This window comes from Anas platyrhynchos, chromosome 29 (genome assembly GCF_047663525.1).
Source record: "Anas platyrhynchos isolate ZD024472 breed Pekin duck chromosome 29, IASCAAS_PekinDuck_T2T, whole genome shotgun sequence".
Taxonomy (NCBI): domain Eukaryota; kingdom Metazoa; phylum Chordata; class Aves; order Anseriformes; family Anatidae; genus Anas; species Anas platyrhynchos.
In genome coordinates this window covers 5,191,164-5,216,118 of record NC_092615.1, presented here as the reverse complement: position 1 = coordinate 5,216,118, position 24,955 = coordinate 5,191,164, and the positions used below count along the sequence as shown (strand labels likewise).

The following is a 24,955-nucleotide window of genomic DNA, read 5'->3' as shown; positions in this document are numbered from 1 at the left end:
CATCAGCTCTTGCTGTGTTTGCAGAGCAGGTACGTTTGCCCGGTGCTTTGTAGGTAAATAGAAGGTGAGATGTCTTCCCCCGGGGGTTCATGCTCTGAAGCAGATCAAAGCCACAGCAACAACGGGGTCAGGGCAGAGTTGCGCGGAGTCAGGCTCTGTACGGGGAACGCCACCAGCTCCATGCAGCAGAGGTCATGAACACTGCTTGAAGTGTGCGATGCTGTGGCAGTTGGTGGTGGTGGCATTGTCCCTGTCCTGCGCTCCCCAAATCCAGGAACATGGGCACCATGCAGTGGGGGGAAGCCGCATGTTGGGGTGCAACCCCCAGCCCTGCACCAATGGGTACAGGTGCTTCTGTGCTTGGGGTGCCGGCTGGAGCAAGCCTGTGGCATCTCGCAGCTGGGTGCTGCAGGGTCTCATCCTGCTCATCCACCCCGGCCCACATTGAGGGGATGCTCCATGATGCTCCTCCCATCCTCCCAGCCCGAGGAGGGGACAAACACGTGCTGGTGTCCCCAGGGCACCCAGGGCCTTGCTGCCTCCGGCCATGCGGTGTCACTCTCCACTCATGATTGTTTCCCTGCAAAGCTGGCGACCAGCAATCCGGGGGCTGGAGAGTAACCCCCTTCTCTGCCCCCCAACAGCAACTGGGCTCCCAGGGAAAGGCACTGGGGCACGAATGGGGCGGGGTTCAGCCAGGCATTGCCCACCCTGGCGGGACAAATCATCCTGGGGATGCTGCTGTCCCCGGTCCCCATGGCCAGGGCTTTGGCTGCCGCTGCTCTGTCCTGGTGTAGGGGCCGTGCCCTGGGGGTGCTCCCTCTCATGGCTCCAGCCTTCCCTCCCCCAGCGCCAAAGGAGATCCCAATGAACTCTCCCCCCACACACACCCTGAGTTCTGCGGGGTCCAACACCATCTGCCGGACTGGCCATGGGGATCGCAGCTCTTTCTGTGAGTTCCTCAAGGTTTCATTAGGCACAATTAATGACTGCCAAGAGCCCATAGACAGTACGTGGCTCCCACTGCATCCCTAGGGGGAGGGGGAAAAAAAAATCCCTGGCTGTCACCAGAGCTGGCAGTGCTGCTTGCTGCATCTGGGCTGGCAGGGGACCAGCACACCCGATGGGGCTGGGGCTGCCAAGGAGCAGCAGTGGGCAGGGAGAGGCCCTGGCTCCATCGGGAAGCTGCTCCGTTCCTCAGCGAGAGAGCTAAGTGCAGCAAAAGGCAGCTAACCCTTTTTTTTTTTTTTTCCTGTAGCACTTTTCAGCCAAAAACTGCTCAGGATTTTGAGTGTGTGCTAGAGCAGCTGTGATTTTTTTCTCTCTCTCTCTCTTTTTATTGTTTGTTTTTAATTTTAATCATTTTGCTGAGTCTGTGTGAAAATGACCCAGAAAGCACTATAACTTGTCAAGCTGCTCCCAGTGCTGGCTCAGAACAGCACCTCCGGAAAGAGACCCTCCCTGAGTCCTGCTCATCCCCTGCATTGCCCCAGGGGCTCCCCACCGGCCTGGCTGGTGCTGACACCTGTGGGCCCCTCTGCTCTTGGGGTCACACGTGCCATGCGTCCCCCCCACCCGGCAGCAGTAGGGCAGCCACCTCCATCAGCCAAAACCAGCTCAGTGTTTGTTCCCCACCACACGGATGCTGCAATTCCCCCCATCCCTTGATTAAGAGCAAGGCAGGCCCACAGAGCGAGGGCAGGGGGAAGATGGTTTAATTGACTCTGTGTTTTTGAAACAGTGGCTTAATGAGTAGATTCAAATTAGCCAGAATCACCTTTCCAGCCTGGGGAATTGAAATGAAATTCAGGTTGCTCCAGAGCCACTCACACCAGCTTCTTACATACGCATCTCCAAATAAAACATCTGCATTTCTCATGCTTGGATTTTTCATCTTTTATTAGGCACATCAATTGTTATCATTTAAAACAGCAACAAGATGCCTTTGCACCTGTGTAAATCTGCTGGGTTTAACTGCAGATCCAGGGATGAGGCTGGGGATGAAGCTCAAATGGGAAAGTCTGAGTTGCCTGTGTCTGCAATGAAATTATAAATCCACATCCCAGAGCAAATGAGCAGTAGGAGGCAGACAGTAATCTCCATCAGCAGAAGTGCTGGGCTGTAGCAGGAAGGGTGGAAGTTGCAAGTGGCTCTGATAAAACACCCAAGCTAGGAGAGCTGTTGGCATTTCTCCTGGCAGCATCTCTCACAAAAGGAGCAAATTCAGGCAAGAACATCTGATAAGGGAGCCCACGACACTAAATCAGCCTGGGTTTGAGAGCTGTGCCTTGCACCTTAAACCTCGTGTCTGTCCCTCAGTTTCCCCATCCATAAAATGGAGGATGTGCTGCCAAACCCTGCTTGAAAAACACGGTCAGATGCAGAAAATGTAACTGAAGAGCTCAGGTGATGCTTGTCCACTGTCACGCAACAGATCAAGGGCACTGAGCTCTGCACTTCAGCAGTCACACTCCCTAAGCACCTGGGCTGGAAAGGAGCAGCCTCAACCAAGCATCCAAGCTGGATATGGAGCAACCGCGATTCTGCGCTGGAAGGAAACCAGCCCTGAGGAGGCAATTGGCCTCTGTCATCCCCAAAGCCTAATTAACCAAACCATCCCCACTTGTGGGAGGCTTTAGTGGGATCAGAGAGGAGCATCCAGGGAGGTCGGGGGAGGAATGTGCTGTCCCCACATGGGATGTGGGTGCTGGCAGGGTGCAGAGCTGAGCATCTTCCCGGCTCTACCAGGGCTGCCCGTGAGCTCAGCACTGCTGCACGGGATGGCAGAGCCCAATGCAGGGCTGTGAACGTGGGGGTCCTGTGCTCCTTTCTGGAGCCATCTACCTCCTGTTCACCCCAGTTCTCCTGTTGGATAGGGGGAAAATGACCTCTCTGGTTCGCGATCACTCGTGTGGATGAAGCCTCCAGTGGGGAGAGGGAGACAGCGAGGTGGGTGCCCAGGCGAGGTGACGAAGGGCGAGGGGAGGGCGTAAAGTCGGGGGGGGATGGGGGGGCACTGGGGGGCTGCTGGGGAAGGGGGGGGAACCCGCACCCCTCCTTGCCTTGCCAAAGGGGCGTGCACCCCGCTCTCGCCCCTGCGTTTTCGCAGCACAACCGGGGGCCGCGCATCCCCCCCCTCCCCGCTGCCATCCCGTTATCCCCCCTTCTCATCCCTTATCCCCCCCCCTACCCCGCACTCCCGGGGCTTCCCGGCCCGGCGGGGGGCTCGGGGGGCGGCTCCACGCCGCGGGCAGGGGTGGAGGGGTGGGGGGAGAGGCGCCGAGCGCCGCCCTCCGGGGACGCGCCGGGGCCGGGCCGGGGTCCGGCCGGAGCCTCCGCTGCCTTCAGCGCCGCGCCGCCCCCGGGGCTGCGGCTCTGCCCGCGCCGCCGCTCCCGCGCTATGGGCAGCCGGGGAAGCGGAGCCGAGCGGTGAGTGCGGGTACCGGGGGGCTCGGGGGGGGGGCGAGCCGAGCCGTGCCGGGGCAGGCAGAGCCCCGCGGGGAGCCGCACGTGGGTACCGGGGGCGGCCGCGCATCCACCGGGGTCCTCCCGGCCGGTGCCCGCCTCTGTCCCCAACCCCACCCCGGATCCTTTCGGGGCTGCGAGGCCCCCCCCGTAGGTGGCGGGGGGAGAGGGCTCGGCACGGAGGGGGGCGGCGGGGTGGGGGGGTCGCTTGTGTGCGGTGGTTTGAATGCCCTCGGATGCGCGGAGAGCTGCAGGTGCCTCTGGCAGCCTCCAGCCGGAACGTGCCCCCCTCCAGCCTCTGCCCTCGGCCCCTGCGCTCCTGAGGCTCCGGTCCCTGCAGCCTCCCCCCGCTGCCAGGGCTGGCGGGAGCCTCTCGCAGCCCCCCGCAGCCTTTCCCTGGCAGACCTCAGCAGACCTCCCGGCCTAAGGAAGGGTCGTCCCCACCTTCCGCTGCTCCTGTTTCCCCCCCGGGTCCTCCTTGCCACCCCAGGGCCCTGCCCGTCCCCGCTCTCAGCATCCTCGATTTTAGGGCTAGGTGTATTCTCCTGTCAAAAATCCCAGGCTTGATTTAAACGCGAGTGTTACCGGGGTTGTGTTGCTCAGGGAAATGGAGCAGGCAGCAGTCACAGCATACGCGGCTCCTATCATGTTCCAGAATAGCAGCCTGCCTCTTCCTGCTCCAGACCCAGAGTACTCTTGTGCCAGTTTCCTAATCCACTTACAAAGTGGATTGAGCTAAAACCTGACAAAAGGTGCTCTAATTCCCACAGCGTTCACGCAAGGGAGCGATTGCAGAAGAGCAGCTGCTCCTTAAATTGATGCCCAGCCTGAACCAGACATGGGTTTGGGGGAAGGAAAAGCGCAAACGGGAGGAGAGAGGATAACAGAAGCAGGCAGAGCCACAGCAAAATATACCCACAGCATATTGGTGCGTGGATCCACACCTGATACTTTGGAGCAAAGAGGGGTTGGGGATGGGCTGGGGATGCTCGGAGGCCTGACAAGGACCAGGCCCTCCCAGGAGCTCCCATGTGCTGCTCGGCTTCGTGCCCAGTTCCCAGCTGGGGATATGCTGCCTGCGGGTGTGAGGAGCAAACCGCCCCAGCGGGCGCTGTCTTCCCCAGCTGCAGGGGCCATGCCACGAGGAAGGCTGTATTCAGAGAGGGAAAGTTCCTCCAAATGTCTCTTGTGATCAAATCACCAGGAATTTTTTAAAAAGTCAACTGTAAAAGCAGATCTGCCCAGCAGCTCCCAGCAAGCTGAAGGGCCACTCACCACAGTGTATCTGTGTGTGTCTTCCATGCCGGGGCAGATCCTGCTGCTATCCTTGAAAACGCAGACGTGCAGGCGGTGAACCCTGCGACAACCCGTGCACAAAGTGCTGCACCACCCAGCTCTGCCCCGGCTGAGCCCATTTGACCACTGTGACCAGCGGGAGGTGATGCCAGCAGGGGGGTTGTGCCTTACAGCCCTATCAGCCATGGGGTGCTCAGGGCTCTGCACCCCAAAGGTCTGCTTCAGCATCCCTTGCACTGCCCGATGGAGAAAAGAATGCTCAGGTGCATGGCAAGAAACATGGAGCATGTGCTTTAAACAGGAGAAAACTCAAAGACCTGATAGGGAGCTGCTAGTTTGACAGCCTGTAATTGATCTGGTTTAATTTGAACTAATTTATTTACCATTGACATTTTTTTGGTGCTTATTAAAGCAGGGGAGGAGAGAGTGGAGGCACAGCTGCTTGCTGGAGGGATGGCAGAGGTGGCTCCCGATCCCCCGGGTTTCGTGTGGGTTTCAGAGATTGTAAAACTGGTTTGCATGGCATATCCTTGGCACAGCTGAGCTGAGGGGCGATGCTCTCCGGCACGACAGGAGCAACTTGAGCGTAGGGAGCAGTCATGTTTCCACCAGCTCAGGGAAACAGGAGGCGAAGCAGCTTCAAGCAAGAGTTGTTTTTCAGCTTAAACATCAGCAGATTTTGCTTTTATTCTGGGAGTAATGAGCTGGAGGAAGAGAGAAAAGCACTGAGTTATCTTTCACCCTCAGGGGCTGTTCCATGTTGATAGCCCAGAGTGAAAGGTAGGTTCACGTGCCAGGGTGAGCAAGGAACCTGTGGCAGCAGGGTCCAGCCACGTCCCCAGCATGGCCATGGGCATGGGGGTCCCGCACCACTGTTGCTATCTTGTCCTTTCCTGCAGGGCATGCATCTGCTGATGCCCTGCTGGAGCTAGCGGGGCTGTGGGCTTCCTTCTGCTTTATGTATGGAGCTCAGCAATGTCTGCTTCTGTTAGCAGCGTCAAGCTTTGCATTACATGCTAACGCATCTATTGTTCCAGGGTCCTAGCCTCATCATTGTGCTCTCCCCTCCAAACAGCATTTCAGGCCTGAATTAAGCATTTAATTTGGAGCCTGATTATATGGAAGGACAAGAGCGCCTGGGTGTCTTTGCACTTGGCGTTTAGAGGCTTGAAAATGCTGCCGTTGGAGGCGATGGAGCCTTTTCAATTTCTGGTTGTTGGTTGGCTGTGTTTTGCCCCTGCACCTCCACTCAGCGGGACAGGACATGGGCCTGCATCCTGGCACCGGAGGAGCTGGGCTCCTCTGGCAAACACAACCTCCGTCGCTGTTGCATTTGCATCCCTGGGATGGGAGCAAACCGTTGCCATAGCCCTGGAAATAATGCCGGGAATGTGAAGCACGTGGATGGATGTGTTTTGTGTGGGCAGCGGTAATTCCCACGCCGTCAGCTTGCCGCGGCGTGGGCAGCCCAGGCGGGCACCATCACCAGCAGCATCTCCCCAAGCTCCAAATCCTGCCTTGCTGAGTGAAGGGGCAGTGGGGCTGAGCAAGGCTGTCTTTGAGTTTGTTCCACACTGTATTCACTCCCCCTGCATGGGTGGTATGCAAGAAAAATACATATAATGTGCTCCATACCTCAGTTTCCCTGTCCATACGTGGATGTACTCTGGAGGTCTGGCTTTGTGATTTCATACGCTCTCACAGCCCACGTCCTGCTGTATGTCTGTGTATGTCTTCAGCTGCAAAGTGATGATTTAATACTCCAAGAAGGGCGCAGGGGGCAAGCAGCATCTTTGCCACCCCTGAGCAGGGGCTGCGGTGTGGAGGTGAAAGGCACTGCTGGAAGACCTGCACCAGCCCCAATGCACAAGTGCTGTTTGAGCCCGAGGTGCTGCTTTGTGAGTCCTGGAAAAACACCAAAATGAACAGGCGAGGGCAGAAATGTTCCGAGCAGAGATTTGAGTAGAGATGAAGTAAAGCAATAAAACCCACGAGAGCATTTGGAAAAGATGATGAGAGCTGCCGTCTCGCCAGCCGTGGTAGGAACATCGACTGGGCTCTGGGCGTTATCGGGAAGCTATTTTCAAAGTATTTATGTAGGGTTTACCTGCAGCGAGAGCTGACTCCTGGGGCTGCCAGCACAGCCCCAGGAAAGCTGCGGCGCCTCGGGCACACCGGCTGCCAGCTGGTGAGAGAAGCGGCGGCCCCGCAGCACCTCCGGAGGGACAGAGCCAACACTTGGCTCATGAAGGCAGCCAGTTTCAGCACGGGCTGTGGTGCATGGGAGGATGCAGGGCTGGGGATGTGATACAGGGACGTGGTGAGGGGATGCAGGAACACGGCTTGTCTGTTGGTAGCGGGCACTGGGTAGCCATCAGCAATGGCATGTGCTGGTTCCTCCTGTTTTGGGTTCTTTTGCTTTGGACCCTCTGGGCTGGCCTTGGGAAACCCAGGCTTGCAGCATGCCACAGGATTTTAGAGGTGGATTTTGGGCAGACCAGGACATGGGGCCAGGGATGGTGTGGGCATTGGAGCAGGTTTCTGCAACCTGTTGGGGAAATGGACCCTCCGTCAGAGCTCAGAGTCATCCCTGGCTGCTCCCAGCCCTGGCCAGGGACTGATTTTTCCCTCTTGTTAACTGAAAATAGGAAAATGACAAAAAGGAGCATGCTCACACCAGTGAGCACCCCTCAGCGTGGTGCCAGCAGCAGGCTCTCCCCATGACGCTGGGTTTTCATCCCTTCTCTTTCCTGAACTGCCTCTGTCAGGGTTCTCATGTCCTGCCAGCCTTCATCCCCTGGAGTTTTTCATGCCCCCATGAGCTTGGCTGTGATGTGCAGCCCCTGTGCCTGTCAGCCTTGTCCTTCTGTGCCATGCCCTCAGCATCCACAAACGCAGGCGCACTGGGACTCATCTGCTGCATCCGAACTGTGGTAAGAGTCTGTGCACCTGGAGTTCTTTCCATCCTATGTTGTTGGTTTTCTGTTTTGGTTTGGTTTGGTTTTTAGAGCCACAGCTATTCTCTTTTGCTTAGGTCTTAACAGTTCAGACATGCAATGCCGGAGCTCCTTGTTCAGCTCCCAGCATGTCAGCCAAAATAGCAGCGGCCACATACCGCTGGGGAGAGGGACAAGTGTTGCTAAGAATTAAAATGACAGATCCCAGTATCAAGGTCTTGGAGGGTTTGTGCTTTATTAAGCAACAGTGAGTTCATGGGAAAGGACTTTCACCCGGAGCACTGGTTGTGTCTACAAGAAAAGAAAATGGGGGCTATATTTAGGTTCAGCTGTGTGACACAGAGGCGCTGCGGGGAGGTGAGCTGGGCATCCTTGTACCCCCCAGCATCCTTGTACACCCTGCAGCCTCCTTGTCCCTTTGGCACAATGGGCTCACAGCCCTGAGGGGGAGCTGATGCTTACACCCAGCCGTGCCCAGCTTAGAAACATCCCCTGAAAGAAGGAAATCCTGGTGCTCCCGTGGAAGGATGCTGGGCACATTGGGCAGGTAGTGGTGGGCTGTGGGCAGCGTGTCCCCACTCCACGGCTTCAGTTCCTTGCTGGCTGTGACTCTGCGTGGTCATGGTGCTTTGGTCCCTGCCCATGGTCCCTCATGTGTTTCCCTTCCAGGTTTGATTTTTCCCTAAGATGAGGTTTCACGATGATGGGGTTTATTTTAATAGATTGCTGGTTTTTATCTCTGCCTTAGGGTCTCCCTCTGCATGCCACCCCCTTCTATTAAAAATTCATTGTTTCTCTCAGATACCATTGCTAGAGGGAGATACGGAGGAATGAAGAAGGTTCATGAAAAGGAGGGAAAATAATTAATAGGAAGGGAATGTAAGAACACTTGAAACAAATATTGTCCCCATCCCTCTGCCCAAGCACTGAGCCTGTCACCAAAATGTAGACACCCCTTAACAGCCCGCAGGACTGGGGCAAGGACAAGGGGGACGTCGTGCTGAAGTGCTGGACATGATGTTTGGCAAAGGGACAGACCCACAAATTCCTGTGGTGCATGGGGACATTGCTGCGCAGCTTCTTGCTCCCTGTGGCCATGTGTGTCTCCACACCTCGCTGTCCTGTTTGCATCCCTGCGCCTGCGGGGCCAGATCCAGAAGCCTGGACAGCTGGCTCTGATGCCCTCTTTCACCCACCAGTCACCTGCTCTGCTTTTCTCCCTGTTCTGGCCACCTGGATGCCAACCCTTCAACAGAGCCAGAATGAAAAATATTTTGTATTTTTCCACTTAAATCGCGTTGTAAGGAAAGTGCATCTGGTTCCCTCCATGCTGCCAGAGGGAAGAGGCTGGCCTCGGGTCAGCTTTTCAAGGGGCATCTCCTCATGGGCAGCCTTGTCAGGGTTGCACAGCCAAGACCTCCACCTCTTCTCCCTTCCATCACAGCAGTGTGGAGAGGTAGAGCAGGACCCCAGTAACTGAGCTCTAATTAGGGCAGCAAAACGAGCAGGACCCTGCACTTGTAAACCACAGATGAAGTGACATAAATGAGATCTAAATTGTGACCTTTTTCCAGAAGCAGGAGTATTAACTGAGTGTGACAAATGGAGGGGAGGAGAAAAAAAAAGACAGAACCATCCTGTCTTCGTTAATCCCAGCTCCTGTACACACGGCGCTGTGGGGACGTCACCTCGGGTCTGCTTGTGGGGTAGTGCAGCAGGGGTGTGCTCGGGGCCAGGGGAGTGCATGCTGCTGGGCTGGCTATGTCTGGGCCTCACACAAACATCTGGCAACCCAGGGCCAGGTTGTTTGTTGCGGTGGTCATGATGGAGTTGAGATCTGACAGGAGTTTGCATTTGTCTCCTTGCTGGCTTGTGGCTTGTTGTGGCCCGCAAGTTAAGGACGTGACGGAGCCATCCCCATTGCGCTGGATGCTGGGCTTTGCTCCTGCAGCATCACCGCTAGAGCTGGCTCCAGCACGACGATGTCCCCCTGTCCCAAAACTCAGAACCACACTGCTCTCCCTCCACTTCCCACCTCTTCCGTTCTCTCCTTCCTATCACCCCAAGCCCACAAGCAAATGCTGGGTGCCAGCCAGGCTACTTCTTTGGATGGACAGAGCAGAGGTTTTTTTGCCTCCTCCCCACAGTGGTTTTCCAAATTATCCCATTTCACTTTTGCAGCGGGCTCCTCTTTTGGGGGCACGTCACTAAGACAATTTCACTGATGCTTTCAAATGAGCAGCCCACAACATCACCCCCGTGTTGAGTCATTTTTGTTGTTCACATCTCTTGAAGTAAAGGTCAGCCAGAAGCCTGGCCAGCTGGGAACTCTGACATTAATTACACTAATGAGGAAAGTCTCTGGCTTACTGCAATGTGCTTTGTGGTCCTGGCTGCAGTGCTGTGGGGCAGCGGTGCCGGGTGAGTGGGGTCGTGCTGGGAGGAGGAGAATGAGGCTCCTGCAGCAGCCTGAGGGCTCCGGGCCTGCTGCCTGGTGGTGTTTGCTGCAGGCTCTGTCTGTGTGCTCCCGCATACTTCTGTTTGTTCCCGTGTGCTTCTGTGCGCCCCTGTGCACTCCTGCCCCAGGCTGGGCAGCAGGACGAGACCCAGGGTGGATGGCAATGAGAGGCCAGGAGCTGCGGGCACATGGGAACCAGAGGACACTTTTAGGCCACTTCAGCAGCGCGTTCATGGGTCCCATTTCACAGGGATTAAAATGGATTGGCAGACAAAAAACTGAAGTAACCTGAACCGGAGGTTGCTAAGTGACATAAGAGTTACCAAAAATAAATGCCAAGAACATCAGTTGAGACCCTAATCTCTCAGATGTGTGGGAAAGAGAGGCTCGCGTAACGAAGGCGGGGGTTTATTAAGCCAAGCCCAGTTGCTTTTTCTAATGCGAGTGTAGGGGCCACGTCCGCACTGGTGCAGGGCTGGAGGCAAAGCCGTGCAGCCTGCAAGGAGAGCAGAGGTGGCTGGGGAGAGCCGGCTGCTGAGCAGGGTTTGGTAGCTGCCGGGTTCGCTGCAATTTGGTTTCAGCAGGATTGCAATAAATACAGGGGCACATCCAACTTGCTGGAACTCTTATCAGGATTTGCCTTATCCACCCCAGTTGCCAGAGGCCTGGCTTTCAGGAGCAGCGAGCCGAGCTGCTCTGTCACCGTGCTTCACTTCTGCACGGAAATGCCTCACACGTTGTGACAATGCAAAAGGAAGGCAGCTTCCCTCCCAATTATCACATTACTTTGGCATTACAGGAACCCCACCTGCTCCACAGCTGCTAGCAACGTGTAGCAGAAACAGCTCTCCGTGCATCCATACTTCGTGAGGTTATAATCCCTCAAATCACATACACTGGACTAATTCGCTCAACAAAATCCTTGCTGAGTTGCATCATCATGGCATTGGTGCTGCAAATGTCCACCTGCTGGCACTGAGGGCAGGGCAGGGTCTCCCTAGGTCATTTGGAGAGCTCTTGCCTGTGTTTTAGGCACTGGCTGCTGCCCACCTGATGCCCCTGGGCATTCACTTGCTGTGGGTTTAATATGAACACGCCCCTGCTCTAGGCTTCAGCAAAGGTGTGGGAGTACTGCCAGCCCCTGCACCCCTCTGCTGATGCCGGGGCACATCTCAGAGCAGGGGGTGCTCCTTGCTGTTATTGCTAATGGGGGATTTTTTTAGTGCTGCTCCTTTCTTGCTAGCTGCTTTTGAGGCGTGCATCCCCACTGGGGCCTTGTGCAAAGCACAGGTTTAATTTTATGCAGGTGTGTTCATGCTGCTGACTGCCAAAAGGAAATGTGGGGGAGGATGAGGGGAGCTGCAAGCATGTAACTGGGATAGCATTGTCTTACGGCAGCTGGAAACATGGGCGCTCATCCTCCGGGGGGACAGCCAGGCAGAGCAGGGGTGAGCCAGGACCATCCCTGAGCAGCATCTCACACCACAGCACTCACCAGCTCACAGCTGGCTCCAGGAGGTGGCTGTGTCTTCTGCTCAGTGGTAGCAATACTTTCCTGGAGAGATTTTTGGTTTTCTAGCATGCTATGTGCTCGGTCTTTCGGGGATCCCAAAAGAGGTGTTTTGCATGTCCATGAGCAGTGCCCAGGTGGAGCTGGGGCTTGTGGGAGGCACTAGGGAGGTACAGAGGACAGCCCTGCCTCGCAAGCACCAGCAGCTGTCCTGGGCTCATCTCCTGGTGTCATCAGGGATGTCCCCAGGAGCACTTGTGGGTTCAAGCTGTGTGTGACTGGGTCTGGCCACCCCCTTGTTTCTTTGCTGTTTTCCTCTACATCCTGGGTTCTTGTGGGAGGGTGAAGTGGCAGCTGGGCTGGAAAGGCAGCATCCCTGCAGGTGCAGTCAAATCAGACCTGAAATCTGGGGCCATTTGTTAACCAGAAGAAGCTATATTTCCCCCAAAAGGGAGACCTTAAATCCCCTCTTACTTTGATAGAGGCAAACTAAACTTGATGCAGGCAAAGCTGTAGAAAGGCATTTGTTTGGAGGTCAGTGTCCTGTGCCAGCCGTTGGGGCTGGAAACACTTCTCTGCACCCCAAGAGGCAGGGACCCAGGACGGGGGTTTTTGCTTGTAAGTTTGGCTCAAATCTCCCTCAAAAGAGGATTCCTGAGCAGCTGCTGGCAGCACTGCTGCAGAAATGCCATAGCCTGAGGTCACCGCGCACAGGGAGCATTGTGCATCCTCCCTGCTGCACTCCAGAGCTGGCCACTCGGAAACTGTTTGTAAAAGGGTGATTTATATGTGATTATATAAATACATTTAATTAGGGGAGGTGCAATGACCAGATCATACGTCGGGGTGGAGCAAGGCTAAGGCTGCTTCCCCTGTCTGGGACATGCATGTGCTCTGTATCCATGGCCTTTGGGGCATTTAGTTGTGGTTCTGGCCGCTGCGGGGAGGGGATTTATGCTCTTCTCCTTGTGCTGTTTTACCCAGAGGAGTGGAGGCTGGCCGTGCCCGACGCTTTGCCATGTAAACCTCCTCGGCCTCGCACACTGCAGCACAGACAGATGTTGGCACAGCCCCGGACCTGCAGAACGGTGAGTGAGGGGCACGGGGGGGTTCAGCTTGGGGGGGCTGTGCCCTCAGTGCTTGTGGCTGTCATGCTTCAGGGCATTAACTCCCTGCTCCTCTCCTCAGCTCTAAGCACTCGGTGCCACCACATTTGAAGCCTCGATGTTTGCTCCATGTAATGGCAGAGAAAGCTCTGCCCATTGCTGCTGCCCCAAAATGAGCAAGAAAAGACTGGAGGGAAGGCGTAGCGCTGGGCTTGGGGCTTGCGGGGATGATGAGTGCTGGCAAGGGCTCTGGATAGCTGCACAGGCAGCCGCAGGGTCCCCAGTGCCACTCATGGCTTGAAGAAAGGCATTTTTGGAGTTATGGCTGGAGCTTGGATGTCTGGATGGGCTTCATGGAGAGGGGGACAAGGGCTCGAGAGCTCACCAGCTCAGTCCCCACAGTCCTGGGTTGGGAGGTACAGGCAGAGCTCTGGGGACTGGATTCCCCCAGCCTTCCCACCACAGAGAGCTCTGGCATTCAGGAGCCTCTTTGGGGCTGCAGATGGGAACAGAGATGCTTTCACAGTCCCACAACTGCAGCTAATGCCCTGAAGCTGCAGATCTGGAGACCAATGCCAGCTTCTCGTGCTCCAGATGTCCCCGCTTGCTGTTGCTTCCAGCCAGGAGGAGCCGTTGGGGTGGCGCAGCTGGAGACCCCAGGCTGGGCAGCTCTTGAGTGCAGGGTCATATCCTGTGCTTTCCCCCAGAAACGCAAATTTATACCACTTCCTTCCCTAGTTTGCCTCATCCATCCAGAGGCGGATGGTGGCAGGTGCCTGCCAGAGGCTTTGCTGCCCAGATTAGGGTGGATTTGGGAGCTGCTCTCCACAAGGCTCTGGCAGGGCTGGGACAAGGTCCCCTGTACCCCTCCCCAGCCAAGAACCTATTAAAGTGAAGCTGGTTTGATCTTCCCCCTGCCTGGCAGGATGAGGGATAGATTGCAATGTCAAGCGTTATTTCACCCTGTAACGGCATTTTGCTTTCTTTGCTCGCTGCTCCCATGATCGTAATTGGGATGGCAATAACATTTCAAATGCAGCAGCTGTAGACAGGTCTTAAAAAAGGCATTCAGCCCTGGACTGACGCTGAGCAGAGCTGAAAGGCGGAGGGAAGGCAGTCTGTGGCTGCTGCTCCCTGTGCCCCTTGCCGGGGATTTCTGCCCCGAGCGGGGTTTTCCAGGAGGTCGGAAGCTGTGGATCGGCAGCTGCCACCCCTCCATGCCCTCCTTGTTTTTCCATGGAGAGCAGAGCAATCCTGCTGGCCTCAGGCTGTTTTCCACCCATGGCTGCCACTTCACCCTGTCCTCAGAGCGGACATCTGTCTGTCAGGCTGCTCTGTCCGTCTGTTCATCCTGCACATGAATCCAGCCATCCAGTCCAATTAGAGCCTCAGCAATGATGCGGCTCGCTCCCAACACACAGTGCCCATGGGGGGCTGTGGGGTGGGGGACAGCCAGCCCCATCCACCCTGCCCAGGGCTCACAGCATCCCAGGGACTCTGTGTCAGGACCCTTCCCTCGGGTGCCAATTCCCTCAGGGAGGCTTGGGCAGAGCCTGTGGGTAGCAGCACACACTTGGGCTGCCACAATACCCTCAGAAGTGGGGCCAGGCTGGACCCTGCACCCAGCTAGGGTGAATGTGGGGGGGTCCGAACACTCCCGAGCAGTGCCATTTATCAGCACGCTGAAAGGTGGATAATTACAGCGTATGCTGCTCCTCTGTGGTTATTAATCATCCTGCCCCTGTATTTCATTTATCATGGAGCTGCCTGCCTTAGAGGGAAGGTCCCCTCCCTGGGAGGGTGTGTGGTGAGGTAGCACGTCAGTTTGGGTGCTTGGGCGCTGTTTGGGTGCTGTGTCTGCAGGACGGGGGTGCTCCCTACCTGGTGGTAGTGGGGTGTCCCCGTCACTGGCCTCAGTGCAGCCTCAGGATGCCCTGCTTGGCCGGGGTCTGGCAAGTTCCCTCTGTCCCTTCCATGGGGCTCCAGCTGAGCGTGCCACACTGGCTGCGGTGGGCATGTGGTGTAGTTTTGGGGGAATAACCATAGAAAGCCCCAGGTACACGGGCTGTCCGTCTGCGCTTTCTATCACCTGAGATGGTAAAAGGCTTCTGCAAATGCAAAGTTCTCATTACACAGCAAAAATGTGCTGGACATCCTCCAAAAATAACCCTGGGGTCGCTTCCAGGGCCACCACTGTCACTGCCTGCAGCCGGAGACACCCACCTCGGGAGAGAAATGAAGATGCTGGGAGCATACCAACCACCTCCGCTGGGCCCCGCACTGCTGCGTGGCTGCTGCGCTCCGTTCTCCACTACCCGCAGCAGTGACCTTTTGGAAATGTTGTACGCTGTGGTCGTCTCTGAATGTCTTCTCTCTGGGGAGCATCTTGTGGAGATAGAGATTCAGACATGATGTCTATCAAGAAGAAGAGCAGATTGTGGCCAATCTGTGGCTGCCTGCAGAGTATTGCTTAAGCCACGTGCTTGACGATCATAAGGTTGTCTCTAAAAATAAGCGGTGGCTTCTTTCAGGTTGTCTCCTTGGCATCACAACTCATTTGGGAATCCTCGGTTCTGGGTCCTCACAGCAGTTATGAGGGCTGGGAGTTTCCACGTGGGAGGGAAGCAGCAAGTCCTGCGGCTGTGGAGGACTTGGGTGGGAGCACAGGGGGAAGGCAGCTCCAGGAAGAGGTCAGCCATGGGTTTTGCTGGGCAGAAAGGGTAAATCCTGGCCCTGCTGGAGGCTTGGGCAGCCTGGCTGCTCCAGCATTGCCGTGGCCAGCCCTGAGACTTGAGGCCATTGAGCAGGGGGGGAGCCATAAGATGCAGCAGCTGCCAGTCACCAAAATCACTCCCATCTAAATAAGGGTCTTGTGGTTTTCCAATGGCCCCTTTAAGCTGTGCTTTGGGGTATTTTCTGCAGTGACCCACAAGGAGCAGGTCTTCTCTCAGACATCTCTCCTCCCATGCTTTCTCGCCCTATTTCTGCATGTTGTCAAAAAGATCTGATGTCTGAACAGCCTCTGGTGGATCCCAATCCCATGAGCTGGGCACCACCAGGCTCTTCCCGTTGTCCCCAGCCCAGCTCCAGGGTGTTTACTGGCTCCTTCAGCTGCAGCTGCTCAGGACGGGGCTGGCACAGGCAGGATGGGGCCCTGGTGCCCACCACAAATGATGAAGCAGCTGGCTTTGTGCTGGGCAGGTGAGCAGCGCCTGGAAATGAAGTGACCTAGAAAAACTGCCCGTGTGCGCCAGAGCGCAGAGCCGGGAGAGTTGGTTTCCCAGCCAGACTCTGATGGGATTAGGAATAACTCCGTTAGGTAATTCTCCATGGGATCTGGTGATTGATTTTCTTGCTTTCTACACCCAGCTCTCTCCTCCTGTCTGTTTCAGCTGGATTATTCTCATTCTTGCTTTGCTAATTGCCTGATCACTACAGCCTCATCACAACAACGTGCAGGGAGACCACTGGCCTCCCATGACCCCCAAGTTTTCTGACTCCTCATTCTCAGCTCTGATTCCCCCTCCTGCACTCCCCAGCATCAGCTGCACAGTTTCTGCAGCCCAGATTGGACAGAGGGCCCCTCTGGGAGCAGGGGGACTGGTGGAAGGATGAGGGGTGGTCGGAACATAAGGCTTGAGGTCCATGAGGAGGGACCGAAGCTGGCAGCAGGGAGGGTCTGCAGGCACCATGCTGAAGCTGCGGGACAGCAGGAGGCTCACTCTGGGGCTCCAGGCTCCCATCACATCACAGCTTTTCCCCTGCACGTGCACAGATTCTCCAGCCTCCAGCACCAGGAAATCACGTGGGGCCTCCTGGGCATGTGCTTAAGGACACAGCACAGTCCCAACACTGTCATTCTTCTCTGCAGCATCAGTGTTTTGGGGGACAAGCCTGCCCAACGTGCCCACTGGCCCCAGCACTGCATCCTGCCCCACATGCACCCATCCTGCACAGAGATTCTGCAGTGACCGCACTGTGGGTGCTGCTAGACGTAGGACTGGTGACTCCCCTGGGTGCTGCTGGGTGCTGCTGCCCTCCCGGAGCCCAGCGGGGAATATCGCATGCCTGGCCTCGAGCAGCAGTTTCTGAGGGCAGCCCCAGGAGGACCATTTTGAATTCTGAAAGTAGGTGCGAGAGTAAAACAAGACGTTGCTTTGGCTGAAGTGTTTGTACTTGTGTGATGTCAAAGCAGGGGAACCTAGAAATGTCAAGCCCAGCTTCTTTTCTGGTCTTTATTCAGAGAAGGAGAGACCTGGGTGCTGAGGAGCAAGTGCTCTCGATGGCTAGTAGCAGCCTTGCTACTTCCCCAGTCTCTGCCCAGCTTTATTCCTCTGCCCAGCCTCTCCGTCCCTGCCCTGCAGCTGTGCCTGCACTGTGCTGAGCCTGGGCTTCCCTGGCTCCATTCCCCAGTCTGGTGAGCAGCAGGTGTGTTATTTTTAAAAACAAATTAAATGCAAAGAGAAGCCTCTATCTAGGCCTTTGAGTTGAGTCTTAATTGGCCTCACCCCCCAGAGGCCAGGCAAGCCCCAGAGAACGCAGCAGTATCGCAGTAACAAGCTATTAATAAATGGTAGTGACTTTTCCTGCACGTTGTGTCTGGGTGCATCCTTCCCACGCAGCCCAGCAAGGGCAGGGAGTGAGCACCTGTGCAAGTACAAGGGCTGGGGAGGAGCAGAGCCGCTTGGACCGAAAGGATGTAGTCAAGGCGTGAGCACATGGTCATGGCACCAGCTCCGCATGCCTCCCAAAAGCTGCATGGCTGGGATGTGGGGACAGCAGCAGAGACAGGTTGCTCGGCGATCCCACCCCACAAGGGAACCCCGCTCGGCATCATCTAGCCCCGCATTAATCCCCTCCTAGCCGCCCGTGGCTGTGAGGATGATGGTGATGCTTTCCCTACTGGCTTGGAGAGACAGGGAAGTGTGACAAAATTAAGACATGCAAAAAGAAGTCTTTAAAAGATAATCTCCTGTGGCTCCTAAATTGCACTGAGCAATGGGTTTATTGCTGGCGAATTGCTCAGATTGTATAATAGGATCAGAGCTGGAAATTATCCACGGAGATAGCATCCTTCCCCATGCTGTGGGCATAAGGAGGGTTGGGAAGCCCCCTGCGCACCCTGAGGCTGGATCGTGTAGCAGCCCAGAACCAGCCTACAGCACTCCAACCGAGCAGCCCTGCTGTTTAATTAGGTTAATGACAGTGCTTGGTTCAGGAGAGATGGCTGATGAGCTTTGCATCAATGCTGGGATGTGTCTCTGGCAGATTTGGGGCAAAAGAGGGAAAAGAGAGCAGGGAAGGGAAAAGCAGTGAAAAGGGAAATGGGTGATGAGGTCCTAATCCCTCTGAAAGGAGGGCAGCAGCGGCTGAGCTGCGGCCGGTGCATCGCAAGCAGCAGGTCAGCGGTAATCCGTCATCTGCCAAGATTCAGCCCGCAGCATGCAGCCTCCCCCAGCCCACTCTGGAGAACAGAGCAGGGGGACAGGGACAGGAGGACCAGCTCCTGCATGAGGGTCCAAGGATCCTCCATCCCGTGGGACTGAGGCTAAATGGCCATGGCAGGGCAGGACCCCAGGCAAGAACCCTCCGCTGCCACCACAGGGAGCAAGGAGGACGTGGTGTCCCACCTTTGCTTCATGCCCGTGTTTGCATAAGGCATAGTCCCCAGGCCACAAGAAGAGGTCCATGGGGTTTCCTATGGGACTGGGACCTTGTCAGGGCCATGGACCATGGTTTGGGGTGCTCCAATGGAGGCATTTTTTGGTTGTAGCCCACAGACTGATGATCTTGATAGGACTTGCATCACGTCTCTCTTTCCCTTCCAGGTGCATGGGAGAATGGTAGAGAGTCCGTAAGACCATGCTCTACACCATGACATGTTGGCTCCCGGTCCTGATCCTCCACCTGGTCCTCCAAAGCTCCCCACGGGTGGCAGCCTGCCCTGCCCGCTGCGAGTGCGCCCCGCAGATCAAGTCAGTGGTGTGTCACCGCAAGCGGCTCACCGCCATCCCCGAGGGCATCCCTACTGAGACCAAGATCCTGGAGCTCAACAAGAACCGCATCCGCTGTCTGAACCCAGGGGACCTCTCCCCATACCCCTTGCTGGAGGAGCTGGACTTCAGCGAGAACATCATCACCAATGTGGAGCCAGGTGCCTTCAGCAACCTGTTCAACCTGCAGACCTTGCGGCTGCGGGGGAACCAGCTCAAGCTCATTCCCCCAGGAGTCTTCACCAAGCTGACCAACCTCACCCTGCTGGACATCAGCGAGAACAAGCTTGTCATCCTGCTGGACTACATGTTCCAGGACTTGCGAAACCTGAAGAGCCTGGAGGTGGGTGATAACGACTTGGTGTACATCTCCCAGCGAGCCTTCTCAGGGCTGCTCGGCCTGGAGCAGCTGACCATCGAGAAGTGCAACCTGACCTCCATCTCAGCCGAGTCGCTCTCCTACCTCCAGAACCTGGAGGTGCTGCGGCTCCGGCACCTCAGCATCTCCACACTGGAGGACCAAAACTTCAAGAAGCTCTACAACCTCCTGCAGCTGGAGATCGATAACTGGCCGCTGCTGGAAGATGTCTCCCCCACCAGCTTCCAGGGCCTGAACCTCACCTCACTCTCCATCACCTACACCAACATCACAGCCGTGCCCACCGCTGCCTTGAGGAACCTGGTGTACCTCCGGTACCTGAACCTGTCCTACAACCCCATTAGCACTGTGCTGAAGGGCTCCTTTAAAGACCTCATCCGGCTCCAGGAGCTCCACATTGTGGGCGCTCTCTTGGTGTCTGTGGAGCCGCAGGCCTTCTCTGGCCTGCGACAAATCCGGCTGCTCAACCTTTCCAGCAACTTTCTCTCCACGCTGGAGGAGAGCACCTTCCACTCCGTCAACACACTGGAGACACTGCGGGTGGACAGGAACCCCCTGGCCTGCGACTGCCGCCTCCTCTGGATCCTGCAGCGACGGAAGACGCTCAACTTCGACGGGCAGCAGCCCATGTGCTCCACACCACCTGAAATCCAGGGCAACGCCCTGCGCGACTTCCCCGACTCCGTGCTCTTTGAGTACTTCACCTGCCAGAAGCCCAAGATCAGGGATCGAAAGCTGCAGCATGTCACAGCCCGCGAAGGCCAGTCTGTGTCCTTCCTGTGCCGGGCGGACGGGGAGCCAGACCCCTCCATCGTCTGGGTGTCCCCCCAGCACCGCATGATCACCACGCGCAGCACAGGGCGAGCAACCGTGCTGCCAGGGGGCACCCTGGAGATCCGCTTTGCCCAGGTGCAGGACAGCGGTACCTACATCTGCATTGCCAGCAACGCGGGGGGCAACGACACCTACTTTGCCACCCTGACGGTCAAGGGGCACCCAGCCGACGGCTCCCCCTACGCCAACCGGACTTTGTACCTCAGCGAATTCAACGACACCTACCACAATGACACCCAGGTCTTCTTGAAGTTTACGCTGGATCTCAAGACCATCCTGGTCTCCACAGCCATGGGCTGCATCACTTTCCTTGGCGTGGTCCTCTTCTGCTTCCTGCTCCTCTTTGTGTGGAGCCGGGGCCGGGGGCAGCACAAGAACAACTTCTCGGTGGAGTACTCCTTCCGGAAGGTGGATGGTCCCACAACCACCACGGGCCAAGGAGGAGCCAGGAAGTTCAACATGAAGATGATCTGAGCCTCTTTGGAGGAGAAATGTTGTCTGCTGCCCAGCCCTGGGCATGGGTACAGCAGGATGGAACTGGGGGTGCAGGGGCACCGGTGATGTCCTTGCTGCTTGGGGGCATCAGCAGGGCCAGCACCACATGTACCCAGAGTCTGGGATCAAGGACCCACATGGTCCCAGCCCCACGGTGACCCCACAGGGTACAAGTTGCCCAGGGGCCATCCCAGCTCCCGATGTAGCTGATGTTTTTGCTACCAACTATGCATTTCTTGATGGAATCAGCAGCATTTCGGCCTGGGAAAAAAAAAGAAAAAAAAAAAAAAAAGCTTCCTTTTTTTTTCCCTTTTCCCTTTTTATTTTTTTTTTAAAGAGACTGTCTGGAAAACTTTCTTGGTGTTGTTTATGGTTGTTCTCTCTTTTTTGTTTTGTTTTGTTTTTTTCCTCCAACAATTTTTTAAAATGAATTTCCAAAAGAAAAGTCTTCCGGTGCGACGCAGGACTGGGGTGCCATACCAGGGTGTTCCTGGCCCCCCCCCAACCCCCCGCCGGCACAGCCAGACCCCAGGACATGGCCATGCCACGGGACCTTCACCTGGGCAGCTTCAGCAAGGGGCAGCTGCAAAAATGGGTGCTGGGTATGCTCCTGCACAAGCAATAATGATCACCCGTCCCTCCTACCCCACGCCAGGCAGTGGGGGGTGTGAGCAGGAAACAAACGGGGAAAAAAATAATGAGGCCACAGGCATTCAAAATACAATGAGCAGTCACACAGCAAGGCCAGGCCCCACTTTGTATGCATCCAAGCCGCTCTCCAGCCATGGCCTTGATGGGGATGTGAGGCTGGGACCGAGCTCTGGCAATCTGGTGGGGAGCAGGGACGGTGACACCAGGCAGCAGGATGGGGGTGAGGGCTGGGGTCCTGCTCCAGGGCTCCCAGGGCTGGCGTACAAGGTGGTGCCCACATTTCTGCTCCTGATACAGGGTTGTCCCATTTGCAGCTGCAGGGCTGGCGGTGGGATGTCCTCATACAGGTACAAAAGGCAGCTTTGGGTGCAGGCAGGGCATCTTCTTTAGCTTGCAAAGTTGAATTCTACAGGACAGGAGCTCTGCGCCCTGCTTGCTGCCACAGGGACAGTCCCAGCTTCATGTCCCTTGCCCCACTGGCTCTTCCACCTCTGCTGTACCTCGGGATGTATTTTTTGGGGTGCAAGAAGGAGCAGCTGGAGAGAGAGCCTGGATGGGACCCTGTAGAGCCCACCACCACTCCCCCAGCTCATCTCCATGCTTGGGGCGCAGGTTGCAGCTTTCAGATGGTTTTATCTTTTTCACCCATTTTCAAGTACCTTTTAAGTAGAGTAGCAGAAGCCCCAGCTCCTTGGGGGGGCTACAGGAAGGGCTGTGCCCCCTTCCTCCTCCCTGTGTTCACAAAGGGGCCATCCCTGTCCCCATTCCTGCATGTCCCCTCTCTCTGGGCAGCCAGCAGTGTGCCTGAGCAGGGCTTATGGCACCCCCAGGCCTTTTGGGGATGAATTTTGGGCACAAGCTCCCAAAGGGCCAGGGACTGGAGGGGACAGGGCTATGGCCCCATATCTTCACTCTGTGTCATCCCCGCACCCCATCTCAACTGCACCCCATCCTGCTGGGATGTGCCATGGGCACAGCACACATTTGGCCTCCTCGGCCCCCAGCTTGTCCCCAGAGGGAAGGGGGTGGCGGAGTCAATGACCACAGCATCCAAACAGCACCCAACCACGTTCAAACCAGACCCAGGCTGCTCCCGTGCCTTCCCCTGCCCACACTGGGGGGATCACAGGGTTGGGGAGACACCCATCACTCCCCATCATCCTCACCACAGGTCGCATGCCAGGTGCCCCCACGCTCCCCGCGCTGTGCATGCTTTGTTGTGTCAGGGGTCCCACCCACGTCACCTGCTCTGTCTGATTTGTTTATTTATGTATTTATTTATTTATTTATTTTACCTTGGGGGTGTGTGGGAGGGGTCAGGCACAAAGGCTTACAAAATCTCCAAAAACCTCCCACCGTTTGCAAAGGAAGGTTCTGGCAGTGCAGACCTGCACAGTTTTCTATGTCATGAGCATGTGAAATTTATTTGCAGGGGAAAAAAGGAAAAGAAAAACACAAAACTAGGATTTTGTGATTTTTTTTGTTTGTTTGTTTGCTTTGTTTTTCGCCTTTTCTTCCCCATGTGCCTCCAGTAAGACAGCTACCTGCACAGTTGGTCCCTTCTACACTGTGTGCAGGATCCATGCCGCAGCCTCCAGCAAGGCAGAAGGGCTCGGGCAGACCCCAAGCACCTGGAGCTCAGCTGGGGACAACTGTCTGCTCAGACTGGGCACTCGCTAAGGGATGGAGGTCAGGGCAAAGCTGCAAACATGGAGCCAAAGGGATTAGGGCAGTGGGTGAGGACCCTGGTGGGGTCAGGAGTTGGGGGGGTTGGGCTTTCCTGTTGATCACCTGTGCGCACCACTGCCAGCCCTGTAAAACCCCTAATAAACGATGCTAAAACAACTTTCAGAGGGTACTAAAGTTCATATTAATAACTAATAAATGATTAATGTGCATGTGTTAACAAGCTGCCACTGCTATTAATCTGTTATTAATTATTAATTGAGTGTTTATAAGTATGCCCTGAAGCCGATGGGTGCAAAGCCTTGCACCAACCCTCCTGCTTGCATGGAACTGGGAGGAGGGCGGATTAAAGGGCTCCACAGACCCACGTCCACTGGCATCCCCAGGGGCAGTGTGGAAATATCAGCATACCCTATCAGCACAGCTTTGAATTTTCACCAAATGCCTCTGACGAGGCTGAAATCCAGGCACCAGGGTATGCACCACAGTTCGCTGGCTGGTGAAACCGAGACACAGGTGGGTGCTGTGGCAGGGCTAAGGAGCTGGAGCCAGCAGCACTGGGGGGAATTGGGAAAATTTCTGCTTCTAAGGAGTACGTGGGGTTCCCTTCCCCATCCCATCGGCCCCAGGGGACATGCTGGCATCTCTGCCCTTGCCCAGGTGCAGACCTGTCCTTGTGTTCCCAGCAGTGGGATGTGAAGGGACTACTAAACATCCAGAAACACCCCATTACCCTGCACTCCCAGGCTCGGTGGCTGTCCTTCTTTTGGTCACCCCACAGCCCTGGCTCCCCTCAGTGTGGGACTGGGATGGTCACTGGGATAGACACTGGGTGCCTGTGGGGTGGTGAAGCAAAGCAATGCCTCCATCTGCTGGAAGAGCCAGCCCTGGATGGCTCCTTCCCCCCTGTACCCCAAAACCCTGCACCCTGTGGGGATTTAGGGATGCTCCCAGGGTGCAAGCAGCAACAAAGCAGCAGTGGTCCCAGTTGGAAAATGCCCCTTGGCCTCTGCAGCTGGGCAGGGCAGGAGCACACTGGGGTGTAAAAGAGGAAATTGGGGGTTTTCTTTTACTTCCTGCATGGAAAAAAAATAATAATAAATGCATGTTTCCAGAGAGTACGACAGGCTCACTGTCAGAGTTGCTGTGCTGAAGAGTCTGGGTGCTCACAGGACCTAGAGCTGAGCCCCATGGTTCCTGCAGCAGCTCTAGGGGTGATGGAGTCTCCATGACCAAGGCTGCTGAGAAACCGGCTCTGACCCCAGCCAAGAGAAACCCAACCAGAGATGGGCCTGAAAAATCCCTGCAGCAGCCAGGTATTAAGGATAACAACCAAAAAAATGCAAAAAAAATAAAGGCAATTAGGATGAAAGAAGCAATTTTCCAGCAGGTGCATTTAAAGATCTTATTCCCGCTGGGATGAGAAACCAATTTCCTTATAAATTAGAAAGACTTCAGCAAAGTAGAAGTTCCCTGCCTCAGCTCCCCAGGCCCCCCGGCTGCAGAGTGTGGGGGCACAAAGGGCTTTGTGGCAGTGACCTCTGCCAGCCCTGCCGGCACAAAAAGCTGCTGAGTGCTCGGCAACTTTGGCAGAAGGTGGTCAGCAAATTTTGTCAGCCAACGGTGCCTAAACCCCTCCTGCTGCCCTGAAAATCAGCTTCCTGAGGTGCTCCACGAGGAAATCTCTCCCCATCTCAGGCAGTGCCCTGCAATTGCTATTTTCTAGCAATTGCTAGAATTGAGCGATTTGGGGAGAAAATATCTTTGTGTGACTTTTTTTCTGTTTAGCGGGGAGATACACCCACCACGTTTGGCAGCTGCTGGTGTGTTTTACCATCTTTAGTTTGCCATTTGTGGTTGGAATCGACATGTTGGCACAGAGCTGACAATTGGAGACTTAATTTTGCAATGTGGTTTAATGCTAGACCCATTTACAGCCCAATTTCCCTTTTACCCAAAATACCAGTGACCATCCCCCTGCTTTCCCAGTAACAGTTTGGAGGTGTTTACCTGAAGTCACAGGTCCAAACATCCAAAGTCTCTTCTTGCCCACTGCAAGTTTTTCTGACTGATGCCTTTTCCCTAGCTTTGCAGGGGAACATTCATGTCACTAATGCTGTGCTTT

General features: G+C 55.8%; 1 protein-coding gene across 10 annotated transcripts; it reads left to right on the top strand.

Annotated features, from left to right (window-relative positions):
* Nucleotides 1-2,479: 2,479 nt before the first annotated feature.
* On the top strand, nt 2,480-23,053 carry LINGO3 (leucine rich repeat and Ig domain containing 3). Of its 10 annotated transcripts, none has more exons than XM_038169225.2 (4): nt 2,480-2,949; nt 12,671-12,774; nt 14,978-16,919; nt 18,621-23,053. In XM_038169225.2, the coding sequence occupies exon 4, from the start codon at nt 18,655-18,657 to the stop codon at nt 20,470-20,472; it is 1,818 nt and encodes a 605-aa protein (XP_038025153.1). In that variant the 5' UTR covers nt 2,480-2,949; nt 12,671-12,774; nt 14,978-16,919; nt 18,621-18,654; the 3' UTR covers nt 20,473-23,053. The 10 variants fall into 10 exon arrangements, with proteins under 10 accessions (XP_038025153.1, XP_071885293.1, XP_038025150.1 ...); XM_072029192.1 differs by lacking the exon at nt 14,978-16,919 and having other exon boundaries at nt 2,481-2,756; nt 2,877-2,949; XM_038169221.2 differs by lacking the exon at nt 2,480-2,949 and adding an exon at nt 3,273-3,429 and having other exon boundaries at nt 14,978-15,289.
* Nucleotides 23,054-24,955: the final 1,902 nt, after the last annotated feature.